Consider the following 23,007-nt stretch of genomic DNA (forward strand, 5'->3'; position numbering starts at 1 on the left):
GGGGTAGAACAGCCTTCTATAAGCAATTCTGAGTTCTCACTCCTTTATCTATGTACTGATGAACCATTAAAACTCATATCTATAGAAAGGAATAATAATTTTATTTACATACAGTACAAAATATCTACAGAAATAGAAAAATAACATAGAAGAAATGTTTAGAAACATGGTTCATTTGCAAGACAGCTCACACAGAAATTAGTTATTACAAAAACACACACTTTACCCAATAGGCTAATGTCTAGTCTGTCACTCATTTTTTATTATAAATATACCAGAAACCACATTAAATCAAAATAAAATCAAAACAGAAAAATCCACAAAAATATTAAATATTTAAATAATGTGTGCTCAGTTTTTTTGGTGTATATACAAAGACTCAGGGATGGAGATAACACCTTCACAGACATCATAGCATGCCCTGCCTCCTCCTAATAAAGATACTACTCCAAAATATAAAATTATATATATATATATATATATATATATATATATATATATATACAGAGAGTGAGAGAGAACTGTTACTTAGCTTGAGCAGAGAATCTAATCCAATGGCTTGACGTACATAGATCACTCGGTGTAAATTCCTGGTCAATGTAATACTTTTATAGTGCAAAATTGTTTCCATTCAAACATCAAACAAAACAAAAAAAAGCAAAATCCCAAGTTAATACCCAGTGACTGAATTAGTATCACTCATTTTTTAATGACAAAGTTTGACCATACAGCCGCACATGTTACCAGTGTCACTTGGGAGCATCTGAAGAAGCAGGGTTGGCATTCTTGAAGGCAGTGCTCCTCCCCTCTGGAGAGTTCGAATAATTGATGTGTTGCTGGAAGATCAAATGAAAATCAGATGTCTAGAGAGGTTATGAGTAGGAAAGGTAATGCCCCTTCCAGCTAGAGATGCACATCTTTTGTACCATTTCTGATAACAGTAATGCCAGATGTTCTGATGGTATTTCAGAAGGAGATTAGCTCAGAATTTTGGCTCTGCGTGGTCTTTTGGTGTCATTCTAGCTGCATCTCTTAGATCTTGTGACATCAGTTCTGGGGAATCAAGCTCCAGTGAGTCTAGCTTAGTCTTGAGAGGTTGTTGCAACCCAAAATTACTTTTTATTACATCAGCCGATACCAGGGCACAGGTCTTGTTCAAACAGGCATGCCTGGACATGTCCTTGATTACAACATCTGTCTTAGAACTGTCTTTTTATTGTAAAGCATGAGGCACTGCATGATTGTTGACTTCCCTTCAGGTATCCTACAAATCATGTACTCACTCAGATTCTGTGATATGTGGTAGGGGCTTGTACTCTTACAACTACTTTAGTCACTTTTTCTCAAAGACGGTTATGTGTGTGTAAGTTACACATGCAAGTTGGTGATTCACAGTTTGAATGTGTACGTTACACATGCAGGTTGTGAAACATGAACTTGCATGTCTAACTTACACATATAAGATACACATATATGCCTGCCATTTCGCAAACCAACACATATTCATGCAGCTAATTAACAAAAGAGGGTGCAATAATTATTTTCATTACAGAGGGGAAAACCAGGACTAGAGGATTAAAGGGGAGAACTCCCTTAATCCGTCTTGTAAAGGGCTGGCATGAACGTTTTTTTTTTTTTTTTTTAATTTATTTGTAATTTTAATGAATTTTACAAGATACACTTGTACAGAAAAGGAGTATTACCATAACATACAAGAAAATATTTTATAAAGAAAATCTATTAAATGATAATTACTGCTAAAGTCCACAATTATAGGCAAGGCACAATTCAAAAATTGGTTAACATAGGAAAAAATGAGTAGAACATGTTCCCACTTATCCTATCACGGAGTAGATACTAATGGAGGAAGCACAAGAGAGTTTACGGCTGGTTCTTGTCTGGAGTCCAGGAATTTTGCTAACTGATCACTCTCAAAGAAAACATATTTAATTGTTTGAAATTTAACAACACATTTGCAAGGAAAATTAAGCCAGAAAATTCCCCCCTGTGACAATACACGATCACGAAGTTTCAAAAAAGACTGACGTCTTTTCTGAGTTTGTCTAGCAATATCAGGAAATACTTTGACTTTGCAATTCAGAAAGACTTCATGTCTATGTTTAAAGAAAGTTTTCAAGATCCAGTCCCGATCCGGCTGTAGAACAAAGTCTATAATTAATGTAGCAGGTTGTACTCCACATAGTTCATCTTCAATTGTTTGTGATAAATTCAAATTTAGCTCCTCAAATGGGGTTTCCATAGATGGTATTATGCGCTCACTTGGTTTCTTAACATAGGGAGCCAAATAATAAATCCTTGCTACAGATGGAAATAATTGTTCAGTAATTTTTAATACTTCAGAAAGATATCTTTTGAATGTTATTAAAGGAGCCACTACTGGAACTTTAGGAAAATTTATAAATCTCAATGTTTTCATCCTTTGTAAATTTTCTAAAGTTTCTATTTTCCTCTGTAAGTATACATTTTCTTTTATTAAAGTTATTTGGCTCTCTTTAATTTGATTTGTTTCAAGTATAATTGTTTGTTCAAAAGTTTTAGATTGTTCCAACTGTTTTTCCAAGTCTGCTATTTTAGCTTGATTTGATTGAGTAACTTTAACTATTGGAGATAGTTTGTGGGTTAAAGAATCTTCTAAACATTCCAAAGCATCCCAAATTTTTTCTAGGGTTATTTTCTCCGGTTTTTTAGGAAATAATTTCAATATTACCTCTTCCTGAGCTCCTTTCTCAGAGCCAGTCTTGCTCTCCTGTGATTCAACTCCTACTCCTTCGGTATTCTCAGCAGTAACCACCAGCACTGCTGCACTCGGCGTTCTGCTAGCAGAGTCTGCCCCTGCTCCCAGATCAGACATCTCCTCATCGGGTCTAGTCAATCCAGGGCTCTGGTCTGCCAGCATTGCCGGCATCGAAGGAGGACTCCGTTCCTCTGGGCTCAGAGTGGTCTCTCCCTCAGGCAGGTAGGTCGGTTCTCCTCTCATCGATCCCTCCTGCAGCAAGGGTTGTTGCCCAGTCAATTCTACTCTGGGAACAGTGAAACGGTCCATCGGTCCCAATTCCTGTCTTGCAGAGGGAGCAGGGTAAGCCCTCTGTTTGCCCCGTCTCTTGGGCATGGAAATGTATTTTTTAAGGAAAAAAAAACAGCAAGAGGGAGTTGACAGTGAGGAGCTGTTTCACACACGTCCTATTCAGACGCCATCTTGCCTAGATCATGAATGAACGTTTTTTTTAATAAACCTATACTTGCAAGGGAGCAGCAGTGCATTAGGAATAGGATGTCATTTGCAACAAATGTTGTTTGCCGATGGCGTGCACTCTTCTTAGAGTGCACACTATGTGAAAGAGGTTCCATTTTTCCCCAATTTTGTGCATATGCATGATGATTTTCACATTTGCGCACTATTGGGAAAAGTGTTAACTTTTTAAGAAAAGTGCACCCTTTTTAAATGTGGAGGGTCATGCTTGAAAGAACATCCATGTCAGAATTGGGACATCCATCTCACAGCCATGTTTTAACAGGAAAAACATTGGGGTTTCCTGATTTGAAAATTCATGAAATTGTCCAAAATGAACAGCCATTTCCTAAAATATAACGTCCACATTATGAACGCCAAAAAAGCAGGGACAACAACGTCTGTCTGGCAGCATTTATATGAAAATGGTCACAGAGATGTCCCTGCAGTGCAGCCTAGTGGTCAGTGCAATGAACTTTAATCCAGGGCATCCCGGTTCATATTCCACTACAACTCTGTTATTTTAAATGGTGAGCCCTCCTGGAACATGGAAATACCTACTATACCTGAATGTGGACCACCTCAACAGCACTCAGGATTGCAGGTGTCTTTAATATTTAGGTACAGAAGGTATATATCTGGTTCTGGAGGGCTCACAATTTAAAGGTAAAAAAAGAGTTGAAGTGGAATTTGAACCTGGGCTCCCTGTTTTACGGTCCACTGCTGTGACTACCAGGCTACCCTTCAGACCTGCTTTGCTGCTGTGTTCAGAATGCCAGTAATACCTGATGTTATCAGGGAGCCTAGTTTCCCTTTCCAATGTCACTTTCAGGTGTGAGGGAGGGGACAGTATCTGCTGGGGGATTCATGATGGGTCATACCTTAATCCCTCCATTGATCAGCTGCTTAATCAGAGCACTTTTTTGTACCCTGGACGTGACTGAAACAGGTCTAAATAAAAACATCCTTCATTTCAGACTTGGATGTTTCTTCCGGTTCGGTTATTGCTCTTGAATATCTTGATTATGAGCCCTCCCTAGTTCCGCCCAAAACACACCCACCAAATGCCCCCTTGCTATTTGGATGCACTGCAGTGTAGGATGTCCAAATTCTGCTGTTCCAAAATCTCAATTTGGAGATTTTGGGCGGATGGATGGCTTTTTTTGACACGTCCATCTGCTTTTGAAAATGAGCACCATAGTGCGCAGTCCTTCGCAAAGAGCTTGCTACACTACATTTGTTCCAGAATAGGGGGGGGGGGGGGGGGAAACTCAGAAAGAGACACACGTTTTTTGGCTGCCCATCCCCACTGTAAAGCTCGACATTAATATATCAGGACATACATGATGTGATACCCACAAGCGAGCCTTCTCCGGAGTAGCCCCCACACTCTGGAATGCATTGCCTGAAAGGCTCCACTTGACACAAGACTATCTCTACTTTAGGAAGCAGGTGAAAGCTTGGCTCTTCAACCAGGCCTTTACTGGAAGAAGTAACTAACTTGTTAGTCTCACTCACACACACAAGGATTGACTCGGGCTGCACATACTGCAGCGGGACATGTTTATCCACTCCTAGCCTAACTGAGATAATATTTAACCATCTCTCTGACCTCATGTGCAACTTTCTTCTATTCAGTCACCTTACTTTCTAATTTTTCCTGCTTTCTTACTCATCTATATGTTACAACTTTGCCTTACCCTTCACTACCAATTATAATGTTCTATTATGTATTTTGTTGACATTGCAAGTAGTATACCATGCCATACTCTGTATTGTTAGTTGAATAATTTTACTGCTGTAATTGCTTATTGCTCATGTTTGATCTATTCTTACTGTACACCGCCTTGAGTGATTTCCTTCAAAAAGGCGGTAAATAAATCCTAATAAATAAATACACATGCATTCCCTTTCTGAAATGGGGAATACACATGTAGATTTTCATTTCTACTCAAACCACATCCCTTTGCAATTTACATGTAGTGCAGATGTACACATGCAAATATTGACTTTCACAAATCAGGTTTTATATGTGTATGCGATTTTTGAAAGAGATCACAGACTACACTGTTCAAGCTGTACAACCTTAGGACAGAGAGATTACTTCAAAGCAGTGTTTGGTTTGTAGCTGTCTTGAGTAGAATGGGTTGGAGTGCCCCTTGCCTGCTTTGAGGGTCTCTCTACCAGGGCCTTGAAAGGAAATATCTAGGGTAAGAGTGTGCATGCAGTGAGCAAAGAGGGGAGAGTGAGCAAATAAATGTTCTGTGGGAGCACTGGGGTGCGAATGTGTTGATGGACCACTCCAAAACTGGGACCCCCCCCCCCCAAAAAAAAAAAAAAAAACACTACACATACTTTAAAAGTAAAGCTGACTTTTCAGTGCAAAATAAATTGTGTTTATATGCATTATTTATTGTAATAAAAATTAAAATTTATATGTCTCTCTTTTCATCTGCAGCTCTGAACAAAAAGCCGCACTCTCGCTTCTATCAGCTGTCTCCTTAGGAATGATCTTTGTGCTAGTTCAAAGGAGATGCTCTCTGGTATCAAAAATAGCGTTGGCACTTGGACTCCTGGGAATCTACTGTTACCGGTCAGCAATTGGCAATGTGGTTTTTCCATGGCAACAAGACAGTCAAGGTATTTCAAAGTAAGTTGTTCAGCAGTTACAGCTTTTATCTCTCTTAACACTGTAGACACTGGATTGTTTTTGTACTTTGTTTCCTCATACATTTGTTCTTATTTTCCTCTTCCCCACTAATTGGCTTTCATTGCTTCATCCTCGGGCAACATCCGCAGGCAGTGCTGGAAACTTTTGGACAATAGAAGGTGCCACAATAGCAGCAGTCATCTTCCTCCTTTCCTAGGCCTAAGCATATTACCTACGTACTAGTAACATTTCTAGGCCTGAATGCAGGGCATAGTTGTATGACCTGAGTAAGGAAGCAAGTTACAGTTTTTGTCTTTTCTGAAGCAGATTGTGTAATCAATAACAGATGTTAGATAAACTTTAGTAACACTCATACACAGAGCTGTGATTGTTTGTGCAAAACATAAATGTGGGAGTATTGCTTTATGCTGTTTTGTGTTTCTCAAGCTGTTGATGGTTTGAGGTTATGTAGTTTCAGCTTATACTACTTCATATTTGGAAGCTGTAGCAAGTTACTGTGTTTTATATGATAAATGAGCATGTCCATGATTTGAATGTATGAGATTTTTATCAATGAGTGAAGATAAAAACACAGTAAATGACAACAGATACAGGCCCACGTGGTCCATCCAGTCTGCCCAACAAGGTGGCCAGAGCCATACCCACCATTCTGAGCAGGCCACAGCCATCCATGCTTAAAACACTGGTCGGCAAGTCTCCACCATTCCATCCACGTTTAGGCAACCAAATATATTGTCCTCAAGTATTTATGACAGTATTCAACTTATCAATCAAGATGTCTTCCCCCTCCACCCAAACTGCACACTACCCTCACTTGCAGCCAATGTCAATAAAGTGATCTACAACACTGGAGTTGTGAAAGCTTCACTTATCTTTTTCCACTTGCGGAACACAGGCCGTAGAAGTCTGTTGGACTTAGTTCCCACTACTCTTGCCAGACCTCAACAGCCATATTGTGTTTCCATCCTTTTTCTATTTAGGCATCCCCTGTGTCTGTCCCGCACATTTTTGAACTTGCTTACCATTTTTGACTCTACGTTCTCTCCTATAAGGGCATTCCAGGTGTCCACTACTCTCTCTCTGAAAAAGTATTTCCCAGTGTTACTCCTAAGTCTACCTCCCTGCAACCTCAATTCATATCTTCTAGTTCTACCACCCCTATGTCTCAGGAAGAGGTTTGTTTATATATTAAAATTTTCAAGTACTTAAATATCTGTATCTCGTCACCTCTTTCTCTCTCTCTCCTTTTCTCTAATGTAGTGGGATTTTAGAATGCTTCTGTCTAACACTGTGTTAGTCCAGTTCGGACCCCTTTCCAAGACTCACAGTTTACTAATCTCTTCCTCCATGCTGAATCTCCTAGGGAGAGATCATCTTTGCAAACTTGGTTGCAGTGTTTTTTTGCACCCTGGATGGGGTCTATCTAGAAATCCTAGACAGTAACCTAGGAGCTGACTTTCCTATGCTTTATAAAGATGATGTTTCTTCTTTAGTCGTTTTGTGCAGATCTACCTGGGAACATGATCTAGAGTCTATATCTTCTGTCTTGTGGACCACCAGACCTAATGACATTTTTAAGATGATCACTCCTTCCTATAAGGCAACCATAAATGGTTCAAAGCCATTGCCTAAAATCCCCCAATATCCATTGTGCCCAACGTCAGAGGCAGGGATAGCCCCTGTGGTTCAAGATTAATTGCTATGAAGTTTTATTATTCCTATTGTCGGTCCAGTCAGTACTCCCATCTTGCCTGTTAAGAAATCTAGCAAAGATACCTATAGATTTGAACAGGATTTAAGGACTGTGAACCAGATTGCTATGCCATATTTCTGGTGCTGCTAAGCCTTTCTACTATTTTGCCCTTCATACCAGCTACTGCTTCTCTTTCAAAGGTTTGCACTCTGCCTTTTTCTCGGTGCCAGTTCACGAGAAGTCTGTTTATCTATATGCTTTCTCCTAACGAGGGGCACCACTGTATACCTGGAATGCAACCTCCAGGGTTTCCTTGAGGTTCCACTTTAGTTTTGCACTTTAGTTCAATAAGTTCATCATTTGTTTGTTGCAGCACTCTCTGGCAGTGCAGGTGAATCGCTGCTGCCACTGATGAATTGTAAAGTCAGGAACAGACACCATTTAAGGTACAGTGGGTGGCTGCGGGTCAAAGAAAAAGGGTATGCCAGAACGCCAAGGATGGGAGAGGTTCAGAGAGAGAGGCACGCACCAGACCGTGGTGGTGTTGGTGATAAGTTCATTTATTTTGTTTATTTATTATTTTGGATTTTGCTTACACCTTGTCAGTGGTAGGTCAAGGTGAGTTACATTCAGGTACACTGGGTATTGAAACCTTAAGTCAGGGGGGGGGGGGGTCCCCCAAAACTTGTCCACACAGGGTCTCATAGTTGCAAAGTCCAGACCTGTTAGTAGCATAAGGGAGTTACCTAATAAAAATGCTCAACAGGTTGAAAGACTATGAAGCAGAGACAAATCTCATTTTAACATATCTCTAAGTAAAAATCATCATCTATCCTATAAGTCTGCAGTACCTACCTCTAGGGAGTACTATTCTTTTCTGATTAGATGCTGTGTAAATCATCCCTGAAAACTGTTATTTCAGGTTTCATCTCTGTCAAATTTTTCCAGTTTTCCTGAAAAGGATCTCCTTTATACTGTGCACCCTGATGCTTTTGCAGACTGTTAATGTCTCTACAGTTTGGAATGAATTGTCTTCTGTCCTTCTATTCACCATTCCTGCTTCCTCTCCATCTCCTTTATCCCCTTCTGCTGTCCTCATCCTGTATCTATATTGACGCTCAAATATTTGTTTTAAGCATTTTCACCCTTGTTTCAGCTTGTCCAAAAGTATTTTTCACTCCTTTAACCCTATTGAGCACTAGTAGCCTTGGACAAAATTTAGGAAATATGCTCACCCCTGGTGATCCATTACCTTCTCATCTGTACATCAGTCCAGCAGTTGAACTCTTTCTTTCTCCACTATAATGAATTCTGGTTCAGATACAGACTTAGTCCCAAGTTATTGGAAAGCAGTTTTTACTTAATTGTCTTTGTATACTACTGGCCTGTCTTAAATTTCCAATGCATTACCAAGGTAGCAGAGAATACTGTCTTTTTACAACCAAATTATCTCTTATGCAACATCGCCCCCACCCTCCACACACACAGATTTCACCTCTCCAAAAGTAGAGTGGGGAAAATTGCAAGGCCTATTTCTGGATGTGGCAGTAAGAAGGAGTGTGGGGATCGTGCAGCCACAAGCTTTTAGTGAGTGGCCTAGTAGTTAGAATAGAGGGCTTAGAACCTGGGAAGCTGGGCAACCTCTGTTGCACAAACCAGAAATGCCAGAGCATGAGATTTACAGGCAATGTATCTGAGAAATGCATCTAGAAAGATTTCAGTGTCAAAAAGGTTTAAAAAAAAATGCAGAACCTCCAAGTTATTCAGTTCCAGAAAAGAGATTTTGGCCAGTTCTGAGTTTCTGAAACACTATTATGATTCATTTTAAGACCTGATGTCAATGGATAGAATGCGGGACTATAAATACCACACTTCTTTAGGATATAAGTTCAAAACCAGGACTGACCAAAAAGTCTCCTTCCTGGAACTGTGATTTATAAATGTGTTAAGTTCCACAGATTATATGGCCATGATCAAGAACAAAGAATGGCAGACTTGCCAGTGGATCGACTTGGTACTAAACCACCATTCTCTTGCATGGAGCTAGATGTCTTTGGCCCCTGGTCAGTCATCTCCAAGACAAACCAGAGGAGGAAATGTGAACAGCAAGCGATGGGCTGTTATTTTCACTTGCATGAGTATTCATGATGCCACATTGAGATTTTTGAGTCCATGGATACTTCAAGCTTCATAAACAGCCTCAGAAGATTCTTCTCGATTCCTGGTCCAGCCAAACAGATTTCTTCCGACTGCGGAACCAACTTTGTGAGCACTTGTAAAGAACTGAACATCACATCTACTAAAATCAATAATTCCACCATCGAGAGATATGTATGTGATAAAAAAAATGTACATTGGTATTCAACCCGTCTCATTCTTCCCATATGTTTGGATCATGGAAAAGGATAATAAGGATTGCCCGCCACATCCTGGACGCCATGCTTGCAGAAACTGGATCCATTCGATTAACACACAAAACTTTAACCACCTTCCTTGCAAAAGCTGCAGCTATTATTAATCCACAACTTCTAGTACCAGTGTCTTTTGATCCTGAGTTACCATGAATTTTAACATTAGCCTTGCTCCTGACACAAAAGACAGACACAATTCCTACTCCATCAGGAGAGATTAGCAGCAAAGATGTTTCCAACAATTGCTAGAAACAACTCCAGAACCTCACAGATGCCTCTTGGGATTGTTGGAAGCTAAAGTACCTTTCAACTTTGCAGTATCGAAGCAATTGGCAATCTACAAAGCCTACAATCCAAGGACCAGACCTCGTTCTTCTCAAAGACTATAAAACCTGAATGTAAATCACCTTGAGCTACTACAAAAAGGTGTGAGCAAAATCTAAATAAATAAATGCATATTCATTGTGGATATCCTGAAAACCTGACTGACAAGGGGTTACTCCAGGTCTGACTTGGGAAACAGTGATCTAGTGGCCTGTTCGAGGCAGGAGTGATCCCAAGTCGCTCCTTCCCCCACCGGCTCTGTAGTCAAAATGACTGCTGCAACTTCCTGCAGCAGCCTCATAAAACTGGGGATTGCTCCTGCCCATTCTGGTTCCAATTTCAAAATGGCTGCCAAGACTATCCATGACAGTCTTAGCAACCATTTCAACTACAGAACTTGCGAGGCAGGAGCGACTGGATTGCTCCTACCCTGAAGAGGCCACTAGATCACCAGAGCTTTTCAAAGGTAGGCCCAGGAAGGGCCTATGTTGGAGGGAGGTTGGTTCCGGCTGAAACTGAGTGATGAATTTCAGCCTTAAATTGGGTGTTGGCTGAAACTGAAAGCCCTCGATTTGATCACCCTCTAATATCCTCCAGTCTAGAATTAACTGCTGGCTCCAAGTCATGGAGAACAGGCTCATCCATTCTTGGTTTTATTTCTGTTCAATACCCCTGTATATGTTTTAGAGATAAATAACAGGGATACGTATACGCGAGTAAATGCAGGACTGCCTGAGTGTGATGGTGGGGTTGGGGTGTGGAGCATCCAAAGATAGCCATCCACAGTATAAAAGTAAAACAAAACTCTTTATTGCATGTTCAAACAAATATATTCTGAAGTCTGTTATCTTCACAGGCGTGGTAACTTAATAGTGAGAATAAAGCCTCTTGCATCTTCTAAGGCCATAAAAATCATAGTGTTCATCAGCTTGAAGTCAATATTAAACAAGAAATGCCACAAAGGTCTGGAATTTCACATTGTTCCATTGAGAACCTTTTCCTATCTTAGCCAGTATTTTGGTGCTTTACACATAAGCTGTGGAAGCATACACGGGAGGGCTGTTCCTGTTTTCCTTGTCTCTGCTCTGAGCTTTTGTCTCCCATAACTGAACCACACCTTCTCTGCTAGCACACTACAGCTAGGCTTCTTATGTCATCTGCAGGCAATCATATTTTTCCTCAAATTCCTTTCCAGTGCCACTAATAAAGATATTGAAAAGGGCTAGTCATAGATCTGAGCACTGGAATGCATCAGTAGCAGTTTATCATTGACAGGGTGGTCTCTTTTGATCATCACTCTTGCATTCTGTTGCTCAACCGTTTCCTCACCCAGTTCAAAACTTTCTGGCCCACTCTAATGTCATCAGTTTTATTTTCAGTCATCTATATGAAACTGTGTCAAAAACTTACTTAAATCCAGGTAGGCAAGCTCTGCTGAACAGCTTTTGTTCATTCATAGAAAGAAAAACCACTAGTCAAGAGAGTGGCACACTCTTCAGTACTGTACATATGTGCTTAGAACAAGAATTGTACAGAAATTCACATAATCTGCTTTAAATAAAACTTAAAGAAATGTGATTAATTTTAGTACTGTGTATTTTATGGAAAGTGTGCAGTTCTACATAGAAATTACTTTTTGAAATGTTGACTGCAGTGTTTGAAAAAAAAAATGTGCCATCAGTTTCAGATTGAAGAGGTACAGCGTGTACACTATTACGATGAGTGGGAATGAGAAACATTTCATGCAGAAAAATGCTGAAGTAATGTACCATACAGCTTTTTGGAAGTAAATATATGTAATAGCACAAGTTCCATTTCTTTGTGTGGGCGCCAGCAGAACTACTTTTTAATCTTACTATTACAATTAAAACTTTTGCAAGTTATCAAATGAAATATCACTAGTTTTTTTAGACCTGGTTGTTTGCGCCAACTCTTTTGGATTTAACGCTCAAGTGGAGGAGTGGCCTAGTGGTTAGGGTGGTGGACTCTGGTCCTGGGGAACTGGGTTCAATTCCCACTTCAGGCACAGGCAGCTCCTTGTGACTCTGGGCAAGTCACTTAACCCTCCATTGCCCCAGGTACAAATAAGTACCTGTATACAATATGTAAGCCGCATTGAGCCTGCCATGAGTGGGAAAGCGCGGGGTACAAATGTAACAAAAAAAAAAAACCAAGGCTGGGATCTAGCATAATAAGCCTCTGTTCGTAGCTACTTGGAAATTTCTCTTAAGTGGTATACAGGATTAAGAATACTGTTTGGGAGTAAAACAGTGTTCTTCAGTGTAAGACCTCGGGGGCCAGTGGTGGCCCTGGAGACCTTGGGGATCCTATCTTCTTTCTGGGTCTTTTTCACTATTCTGTGCCTCTCTACCCAAGCTCTCAACGGAAAGGAGGAAGTGGATAGTGGGAGAACTACATTCTTGAAGAACAAGGTATTTCTCAATAAATGAACAGAATGCATTTGGAAACACCCGCCTCTTTCAGCATACTCTTTGAGGGGTGGATGTCATGGACACACACTGGTCACCTGTGTCACAGCCCCACATGAGAAGATATTTGGTGGCTCTCCTTAAGCTCATTTTGATCCAAAATGGCCCTGACGTAAAAAATCTGCTGGAGTATGAAGTCATTGGAGCCATGCAACACATGATAAGAATAAATAAAATTTCAGGTGCCAGAACTGTAATAGGATATTTTTGGCAACAGTAGAATCAGGGCTATCACAAGAGAGGGGAACAAGGGAGATGAGGACAGTTAAGGCAACAACTTGGATAGTAAGGCTGGAGGTTGTAGGCACTGTTGTATATCAGAGAATCACTTAGATAGCAGTTACTTTGGACTTGTATTCTTAAGGATATGGCCAGTGCCTAAATTAGCCTTAGATTTTTGTTAGACTGGCCACCAATGAAGGAATAATGCCAACATGGAACTATATATTATTTATTATAGATATTAAAAATAGTAATATGGTAAAGCAATATATAAACATATGTACTGTGCACAAAATACACTAAGGATTACACCAGTAGATATATGGGAAATATATATATGATTACACAAGTACAATATATCCTGAGAAGAGATTACCACCTTAGCAGCTAAAGTAGGCTAGTGACCATGTACTTGAGCAAAATCTGTCTTTCACAGGCAAAGACCAAAACTAAGTAAGTCCTGAGCATAAGAGGAAAATTCCTGTTTCTCTCACCCTCGTGGTGCGTAGCTTCAGAGTCCAGATGGGTTGATGAATTGGCTCCTCCTCTTTCAGACTCTAGCAGAATTCCCCTGCAACCCCTTCTGATCAGGTTTTAGTCCGAGGTCCCTGCTCTGTGCAGCTGGTTACTCTAGAAAGCCAAAGGGCTGCCAAGAACTTGGCCTTGGCCTGCACTAAGCACAAAGAATTACAGTTCATAGGTGTTTGAGCAAATCAGTCTCTTTCTCCTGAGAGAGATGCATACACCATGAAATCTTCTTCTCTTGTTCTTCTTTCTTTCTCCCTCATGCCCAGCTTTGGCACTACCCTCCGGGTCCACAGATGACTGTGTGTCCAGGTCATGACAATGAGGAGCCTTCTGGACATCCAGCAAGAACAGCTTATCAGTCAGTACCAAACTTCCCTTCACGGTTCCCAGATGTTCCCAGAGACACTGTCTCTGTGAAGTTCGCTTCTCTACATCTTCCCAGGAGATAAACTGAAGGCTAATTTCAAGTAAACAACATGTCCTTGGATGACATCACCAGCACAGCTAGGACAGGAAGTAGTTTTTTTTTTGTAGAAAAGCTGGTTCATGTTGTATTGAAGCCTCAGGCTGCAGAATCCATATTGGTTCAGCCCGATGAACAAAAAAAGCTAGTTTTCTCATGTTAGCCAGCCATTGCTGCAATGGCGGCACTTCCTCAGAAACCCAGCATGACGGGATCAATTTTTTAACTAACAGGGTTGCATTGAAAAGGGAGTGTCTCTGAGGGATAGACAATCCTGGCAGTCTTGAGAGCCTAAAAGCAAAGAACCTTAGACCCTCTCGGGTGCACTGAACTACTTGGGCCATCATCGGCAAAGTTTGGCGCCAAATTATTAGGGCATGCAGCATAGAGCCTTGAGAATGTTTGCACTTAATACAAGTCCCATCCTCTCATAAACCAGGGTGTGCTCCCTTTTCTCTAGAAAGGTATGCTCTGCGTAATATATTATATTGAATTTCCTGCAGAGTAACAGGATTAGTAAAGTTATACAGTCCAACTATTTTTTCCCAGACCCTTGCACAACATATTCGACAGTTCAAAAAGCAAACCTATGTGTGGCCCAAACATACTCATTTGTTACAGTATGTAGATGACATGTTAATCACCTCTAAAGATTTTAATACTTGTGTGCAAGTTACTTGCGACTTTTTAGGCTTCCTAGCTACTAAAGGGTACACAGTTAATAAGAAAAAGCTAAAGGTTGCACAGACCCATGTCACTTTTCTTGGCCATGAAATTGGCTCCCGAGAACGCAGCCTCGCCCCCGACACCTTGAAACATGTCTCTACTTTACAAATGCCTACTACTGTTACTCAGCTGCGGGTGTATTAGGCATGCTTAATTTTTGCCGGCTGTGGATTCCAAACTACTCCACACGTACACAGCCATTTTATCATAAATTATTGGGCAAACAAAATTCTAAAAATGAACTACTTGAAAGCAGATAATGAAGAGACACAACTTTGGTTGCTGAGAAGATGGTTTTTGCAAAGTAGGATAACCTTACTGTCACGTTTTCAAAGCTGGACACTGGGTTTGTGAGCCCTTGGGCCATTGCCGAGGAGTGGCAGTGGCAGGCAAAACCACCCCACACCGGAGGCTAGGCAGAACAGGACTGGAACCCCAGACTGGAGTTGCAGCAGAGGCAAACAGGCAGGACTAAGCAGGGCAGGTACCCTCAAACTTCACCTGTACCTGGCCACTTTTCACCAGGAGTTGAGCTCCTGGCTGCAGGTGGCCGGCAGGACTTACTGGGCAAGGCAGGACTGGAAACCCCCTAGGCTGAACCAGGACTAAGGGTCAGGGGGAAAGGAATAAACAGGGGCAGCAAGGCAAGAAACAGGGCTAGGACTCGCAGTAGAGACAACACAAGACAGGGAAAGGACAAGCTAGGGGACAGAAACTGGAAGCTAAAAGCAGGAAACAAACACTGACAAACAGGGGAAAGAACTAAAAGCTGCAAGCAGCCACTGAAGACAGACAACACAGAAACCTAAGCACTACACAAAGACCTACAAACAAGGAGCAAGACTAAGAAACAAGCAAACCCTAAACTAAACAAAGACTAACTAGAAACAGGCAAGAACTTCAGGCAGGAACCTAGAACAAGGAAACAAACTCAGGCTGAAGTGCAACAAGCACCAACATACCAGGGCCTTAGACGATGCAAAGGCAGAGAGTTTCCAAATGGCTAATAAGCCCAGCAGCAACTGAGGCTCACTGCAGCACTCACCAGGCAACTACGGGAGCTGAGCAGGTTCAAACAAGACAGACAAATCCGGCAGCCTAGAAGATCCGGACTGGACTAGGCTAAAGTCTGGAACGGGTGATAGTCCATAGCAGCCACCGGTTCTGGCCACCAGAGGGCGAGGTGAGCACAGATGTAACACTGACCTTACTTATGATAAGCAAATATGTTATGAAGAACTTTACTTCTCTAAGATAGAATTTACTAGACTATTTATTTATTTATTGCATTTGTATCCCACATTTTCCCACCTATTTGCAGGCTCAGTGTGGCTTACATTATGCTGTAATAGCGATCGCCATTTCAGGAGTGAGAAATACAAAGTGTATTGCATTAAAGTTCATAAGTGACAGAGTAAGTTAAGCAGTTAAGTATAGAGAGTTCATTTCCAGAGTGTGAAATAAAGTGGTATTGCGTTAAAGTTCATTAGTGACAGTAGATGAAGCAGTCAAGTATAAAGAGTACGGTTATATCCAGTTCTGGTATATGTTTCGTTGTCTGGTCTTTAGGATGGATCATTGTGCTATGCCTTTTTGAACAGGTTGGTTTTTAGTGATTTTCGGAAGTTTCTTAGGTTGTGCATTGTTTTTATGACATTTGGTAGTGCATTCCATAGTTGGGAGCTTATGTAGGAGAAGCTGGATGCATATGTTGATTTTTGAATATGCTGGAATATGTTAGAATTTACTAGAATATGCTGACTTTGTACTTCCAATACTAGCCTATGAGAGAAAAGGGTATAAAAGGAGAATCATGGACAGAGGCAATCAGAGAGCTAATGTCAGAGGTCACATTTGTGTCCCTGTTGCTGTCTCATATGAGAATTAATTAATTATAGTATGTATTCTAATTTGTAGTCCTGATTGGTAAGTGTAATAAACAATAACTGATTATTCTCATATTACTATAGCCTTCTGTGTCTTTCTGTCTCTCCACCTGGTGGCGTTAGGACCATAATCCCTGGAGTGCTGGACATTCCAGGTTACAGGTAACTAGAACCTTTATACCTGGGAGAGGGCAGAAAGATAAAATTATAAAAAAAATTTTGCTACAGAGATTAGTATGAGAAGGGATAATATCAGCATAAAACTAATTGCTTCTCTTGTTGTGGGGGGGAGGGGGGGTGATCCGTGAGACAGTTGGGGTGAAACATGATTCATGTTGGATAATAGCCCTGCCCGACAGTGTTTTAAACAACTGTAAGATGAGTACTGCTTTGAGCTTTTGAGTTAATCTTTAGAATAAATATAAAGTGAAATAGAGATAAATAATATTTTTTTGTGTGTCCAAGTATCTTTATTAACTTTGAAAAGTACAAAATACAAAAAAAAATGTGTACAACAAAATATTCAAAGAATTCAATGAGACCAAGCAGAACTAAGAAAAACAATTTGTCAGGTGAATAGCTGGATGTGAAAATAAAGAAAGTCATCACCTTTCAAGTACAGTGTCTAGAAAATATCAGAAACATATATCAAAGCTGTTAAGTAAGTATTTAAGTATTGGACATATAGGAGTCCAAACTAGACCATGCTTTAAGTGCCAGTGGAGAAAGATCTTTCTTATCTATTACTGAGACTTCAAATTGATGAAGTTGCAATACAAATTGCCACCAGAAATGAATATTTAGAAGAGAGTTATCTTTCCAATTGGATAGTACGGATTTTACAGCAACTGCTAATAAAGTGTTGAGCAATTTAGAGTCATGTTTATCCAGAGAGGTGTCCAATGCCAGAGAACCAAAAATAATAATTTTCCAGGAGATTGGTTGTTGAATATGTAGAATTTTGGAAATAATGTTCCATGTCCTTTCCCAAAAGGCATGAGTGAGACTGCATTCAAAAAGAAGATGTTTCAGAGATCCAGGATGTATCTTACATGTCCAACAGAGATTTTGAGGTAGTAACCTACAACTGCTAATTTTTGTGGAGTCCAGATGGCTTTGTAATGCAAAAAGAAAAGCAACTGGATCATGCTAGCTGAGGTTACTGGATGTCCAAGAAATTTCCAGGAGTCTTTCCATTTAGGTTGTGTTCCAGATCTAGTTCCCATGAATGCATGAGGCCAGATTTTGAAGATAATTCTTTTGATCTCGAAAATTTGTATATATTTAAGGGCATATGATGAGTACTAAATAGTTTCTCAACAAAGGAAATTATAGTCGGTTGTAGTGAAGAAAGTGCCTTAATATTTTATTTCTGGTAAGGCAATGCTGCAATTGCAACCATCGAAAAAAACTGGTTAAAGGGTAATAGATATTTACTCTGCAATAAAGAAAAGGAATGCAGTGTTCCATTGGATAATAATGGATCTATATAATATATGCCTTTCTTATACCAAGTTAACCAAAATATATATGTTTTGTTGATTTTAATAATGGGATTACCCCAAATTATGGAGTGTAATGAGTTCTCACTAGGGGTTTTCATATATTTATCTAGTTCAATCAAGCATTTATGAGATGAAGCAATAACAGAATTATCTTGTAAGTGTTTTGGTATACAGAAAGGAATATTGCTATTATTATATCCAGCAATTATATTAGAAAGAAAAATATAGCTTGGATTCATGTAACTAAAGAAAAAAAGCCATCAGAGCTGAGAGCTCAAGCTTTAGAAAAATAGATGGGTGTAAGAGGATATTAGAAGTGAACAGCAGACAAGGAGAACTCCCAGGCCTAATAGAAATGTGTGCCTATTAGTTAATATAATTAAAATTATATATCTAATAATAATAACAATTTTAGTATAGTTTCAAAATGAAAAATTTGCCTTGCTTAGAACTTTGTAATAAGTAGGTGAAAACATACAAGAACAAGCTAGTCAATAGCCATACTCTATCACTGAAGTAATTTCCATTTAAGTAAGAAAATCAACATAACAAAAGTCATTAAGTCACTTGACCATGAAAAGAGGATTTGCATCAAAAGAAAAGGAGACTGTGACTAGCAAAAGGCTCATTATCATGGCAGTAAGTAAACAGCCATCAGCAGGTGGCCTACCAGAGCATGAAACAGCTCAGCAGAGTGAGAAGAAAAAAAGGAGTATATGCATGGAGATTAACTCATCCAGCCATACCTTCCATGTCCCTTTTATCTAGGAATAGTTGTAAAGATTCTGGAGAGTCAAAGACTCCAGGTGGTGTTGTTTAATGTGATAATCATCCTTGCAGGGTATTGTAAACCAAACCTCGTTCCTTTTTCCTTAAGTTGTGCTCTCATAGACAAGAACTGCTTCCGTTTCTGTGCAGTGGTTTTCGACAGATCTGGGACAATATTTATTCTTCTGCCTTCAAAAATCAGAGATGAAATCGATCTTGCTGTTGTCAAAATTAGTAGAGACCGAGGATATCAAAGTAGTTTTGCAGCTGTAGGGCGCGGTGTCTTAGCATTGGACTTAATCTTCCCTGGAGATCTGTGTGCCCGCTCCAATTCAAGAACTGTTTCAGGTGGTAAATGCAGGATTTTCAGGAGCCATGTGCATAAAAACAGTGGTAAGTCAGATCCTTCTAAGTGTTCTGGTAAGCCCAAAATTCGAATATTGTTTCTCCTGCTTCTGTTTGCAAGATCTTCTATCTGTTTTTTCCAAGTAGAGAAGTTTGTTCGTTGTTAAGTGCACATGTTGTTGTAAATCTGTGGCAGTTTGTTCTGAGTGTTTTTCTACTGCCTCTAATCCCATTTGAAATTCGGAGACTGACACTGTAAGAAGTGCCAAGAGATCGTTTTCCAAGCGGCAAGTTGTTTCAACGTGCTTGCAGTGAGATCCCTTAACGCCTTTAATACTTCTAAAACAGGCATCAGAAGGGTGCACGTTAGACCTGTTTGGCACCATCTTTTCAGGGGACTGTATATCATATTTCTTCCTTTTTTCTCCCAAGGAAGAAGGCATGCTAGTTTCCTGTTTGTGAGACTTGCTTCCAGACATGTTTAGCAGTAAGTGTTTGAGCACTAGTGTGAAAAATTGTGCCAAAGACACCAGTAAAGTCCAAGGTCCTCTAGCACCCCTATTTAATTTTTGAACTGCCTGATCGATGAGGATTTGGGTGCTGTAAATCTTGTGGTTCAAAATTACATACCGACAAATTGCACCGCAGAGATTGGCAGTTACAGCATTTGATCAGTGTAGTGTTGGTGAGTGAGCTATTAGAGTATCCATGGTGAAAAATTTATTTGGCCAGTTTTAAAATAAGGTGATTTCCCAATGCTGACATTCCAACTGATAAATTCAAAATACATTTTTTTTCTACCTTTGTAGTCTGAGCATTTTATTTTTCTATTTGATTTGGTCTGTGTCTCTTCTGCTTTTCCTGGATCTCCTATCCATTTGACATTTCTTCTTTCTTCTCTCTGCATCCCTATCTGTCCTGTCCAGTACCTCTCCTCTGTGTCCCTGTTTAGCATCTGCCCTATCCACCCATTTTCCAGCATTGCCTCTGTCCCTGTCCACGCCCGGCAGTCCCCTTTCTCTTCCCTTCCTCCCATGTCCCACAGGTGCAGCATTTCTCTGTCTCTATCCCCTGCCCCCCTCATGGTCTGGCATAACTCCTCTCCATCTGTGATTACAGCATCTCTCCTCCTCTGTTCCACTCCCCCTCCAACTAATCTCTGTCTCTTCCCTCCTCCAGTCTGGTCTCTCTCTCTCTCTCTCTCTCCTTTCTTGTGCTCTCCATCCTGGCAGGTCCAAAGCATATCCATCTCCCTCCTGGCCCAGCACATGTCCATCTCCCTCCACCACCCCCCTCCTGGCCCAGCACATGTCCATCTCTCTCCAATGCCCCCCCCCCCTCCTGGTCCAGCACCTGTCATCTCCCTCCAACCTCCCCCCCTCCTGGTCCAGCACCTGTCCATCTCCCTCCAACTCCCCTCTCCTGGCCCAGCACATGACCATCTCTCTCCAACGCCCCCCCCCCCCCCTTGACATAGCACTTGCATATCTCCCTCCAGTGTCCTCCCTCCCTGGCATGGCACATGGCCATCTCCCCCCAGCATAGCACATGTCCGTCTCTCTCCAGCCCCCCAGCATAGCACATGTCCGTCTCTCTCCAGCCCCCCAGCATATGTCCATCTCCTGCCAGCCCTCCTCCCTGGCCCAGCACATGTCCATTTCTTTCAGCTTTCCACACTCCCCCCCCCCCCTCCCAGCCCAGTTCATCTATCTCTCTCTAGTTCTCCCCCAATAGTTCAACTTATATCCATCTCCCTTTTCCTCCCTCCCCGCCCCCTGGGTCTAACATATTTCTCCCTTCTCCCCACCTCAAATCAAGCATCTTTCCTTCCTGGATCATTTAAAGTTGTTTTGACCTCGGTGCAAGCTGCAATTAAGTCACACTGTTGCAGGGCTGGCGCTAGAGTTTCTGGCGCTCCCTGCAACCTATAAATTCTATAAATTGGTGCCCACCCTCCATCCGTGCAGTATCTCCCCCCTCAATACCAGCACCTATCCCTCTCTCCTTGCCCCACCCCTTCAATGCCAGCACTTACCCCTCTCTCCTTGATTCCCCCCCCCCCCCCCCCCCAAACCTTTCTCGATTTCTCCCTTCTCTTCTCTCCTGCCGGCAGTCAAAGCTGCCCCTGCATCGCAACAAAGGCAGGGGCAGCAATGTAAGGATGCTGCTTTGACAGCCCCAGAGGCCTTCCTTCAGCCACATTCCATTCTTGAGGGACTTCAAAGAGGGTGAGATGCGGCTGAGGAAAGGCCTCCGGAGCTGCCAAAGCAGCCTGCTTATATTGCTGCCTTTGCCCTTATCACAATGCAGAGGAAGCTTTGTCTGCTGGCAGAAGAGAATGGAGAGAGAGAAAGGTGCCAGGGGAGGGGGGAGCAAGGAGAAAGAAAAAGACTCTGGACTCAGGAGAACAAAGAGAGAGATGTCCAACTGCAAGGGGATGGGTCAGAGGGAGAGGAGAGTAGCCTGGCACATCCTGGTAAGCATGACTTGGTGTAGTTTAGGGCGCCAGTCCTGCACTGCTGTGGCTGGCGTTGGGGCCTTCCCTCTACTAGTCCCTTCTGTGCAGTAACATCCTGCTTCCGCATGGGCAGAATCGACAGAGGGATGGTCCCGATGCCAGCCCTAGTAGTTTACCTTAATTGCAGCCGGTGCCAGGGGTGAAGTAACTTTAGGGGATATGGGAGAGAGAGACTGGATTCAAGGTGGGGAGAAGGAGAAAGAGTGACATGCCAAGGCCACTGTCGCAGGGCCCCTGGGAGCGCAAGGCCCTGTGTGACCGCCCCTGTCGTCTCTGCCAAAGACCAGCTCTGACTACACAAGTAGTATGTATATAGTTTCAGGTTGATTGAAGTTTTAGTCTCAACGTTTCGAGATCAGTTATCCTAGCTATGTTGTTTTTTGTTGAGCCTAGTAGCTAGAGATCCCCAAGTGGGAGATTAAGAAGGCCTGTTGTCCTCGGAGAAAGCAAAGATACTTACCTATAGCTGATGTTCTTCGAAGACAGTAGGCTGATTATTCTCATATACCCTACCACCTCCCCTATGAGTTGTCTTTAGTTATAGGGTTTTTGCTTTTTCACCTGACTGGAGGACCTGTGCTCGCGCATCGAGCGGGAAGGCACCAACATATGCGTGGTGAGACGCTGCTAGAACTTTCTACCTTACTAGCTAATCAGCATCCGCACTGGGCTGTGTCAGATGACATCACCCAGATGTGAGAATAATCGGCCTGCTGGCCTCAGAGAACATAAGCTACAGGTAAGTATCTTTGCTTTACATCAGGGAGTGTTTTACCAGTTTTGTGCTTGTTCTTATTTTTTATAGTATGATATAAGTGGCTTGCTGTATTGCTGTTTTGTTTTTTATTATATGTATTGGCTGTAAGTCGCCTAGAGCATTGTTAATGGGAAGAAATCTCATAAATTAAAATAAGTAAATAAGATCTTTATTTACTGTCATTCCATCTATTTCCACATGAGTCCTTTTTGCTCCCTTTTACAGTCTGGCAGTCTGCATGATTATCGCAATTGCTTCATTTCTATGTTTCATAATATAGTATTGGGTAATTTCAGGTATAGGGATTGAAAATGAATGTAAGAGAATTCCCCCTATCATCAATAGTTAATTATTCTAGACCTTAAATTTAGATTATAAATTCAAGTGTTATGCCTTCTGATTTATTAGAGAAATATTGCTATTAATAGTGTCTCCAAGCTCTTTTAAGATT

General features: G+C 41.3%; 1 protein-coding gene across 3 annotated transcripts in view; it reads left to right on the plus strand.

Moving 5' to 3' along the window:
- Positions 1-23,007, plus strand: part of PIGG (phosphatidylinositol glycan anchor biosynthesis class G) — a 207,083-nt gene that overhangs the window by 99,023 nt on the left and 85,053 nt on the right. For all 3 annotated transcript variants that reach the window (XM_030194469.1, XM_030194470.1, XM_030194471.1), the window contains exon 10: positions 5,709-5,900. In XM_030194469.1, the coding sequence (XP_030050329.1) occupies positions 5,709-5,900 (192 nt within the window). The remainder of the gene's footprint in view (positions 1-5,708; positions 5,901-23,007) is intronic.

This window comes from Microcaecilia unicolor, chromosome 2, assembly GCF_901765095.1.
Source record: "Microcaecilia unicolor chromosome 2, aMicUni1.1, whole genome shotgun sequence".
In the NCBI taxonomy this organism is placed as follows: Eukaryota; Metazoa; Chordata; class Amphibia; order Gymnophiona; family Siphonopidae; genus Microcaecilia; species Microcaecilia unicolor.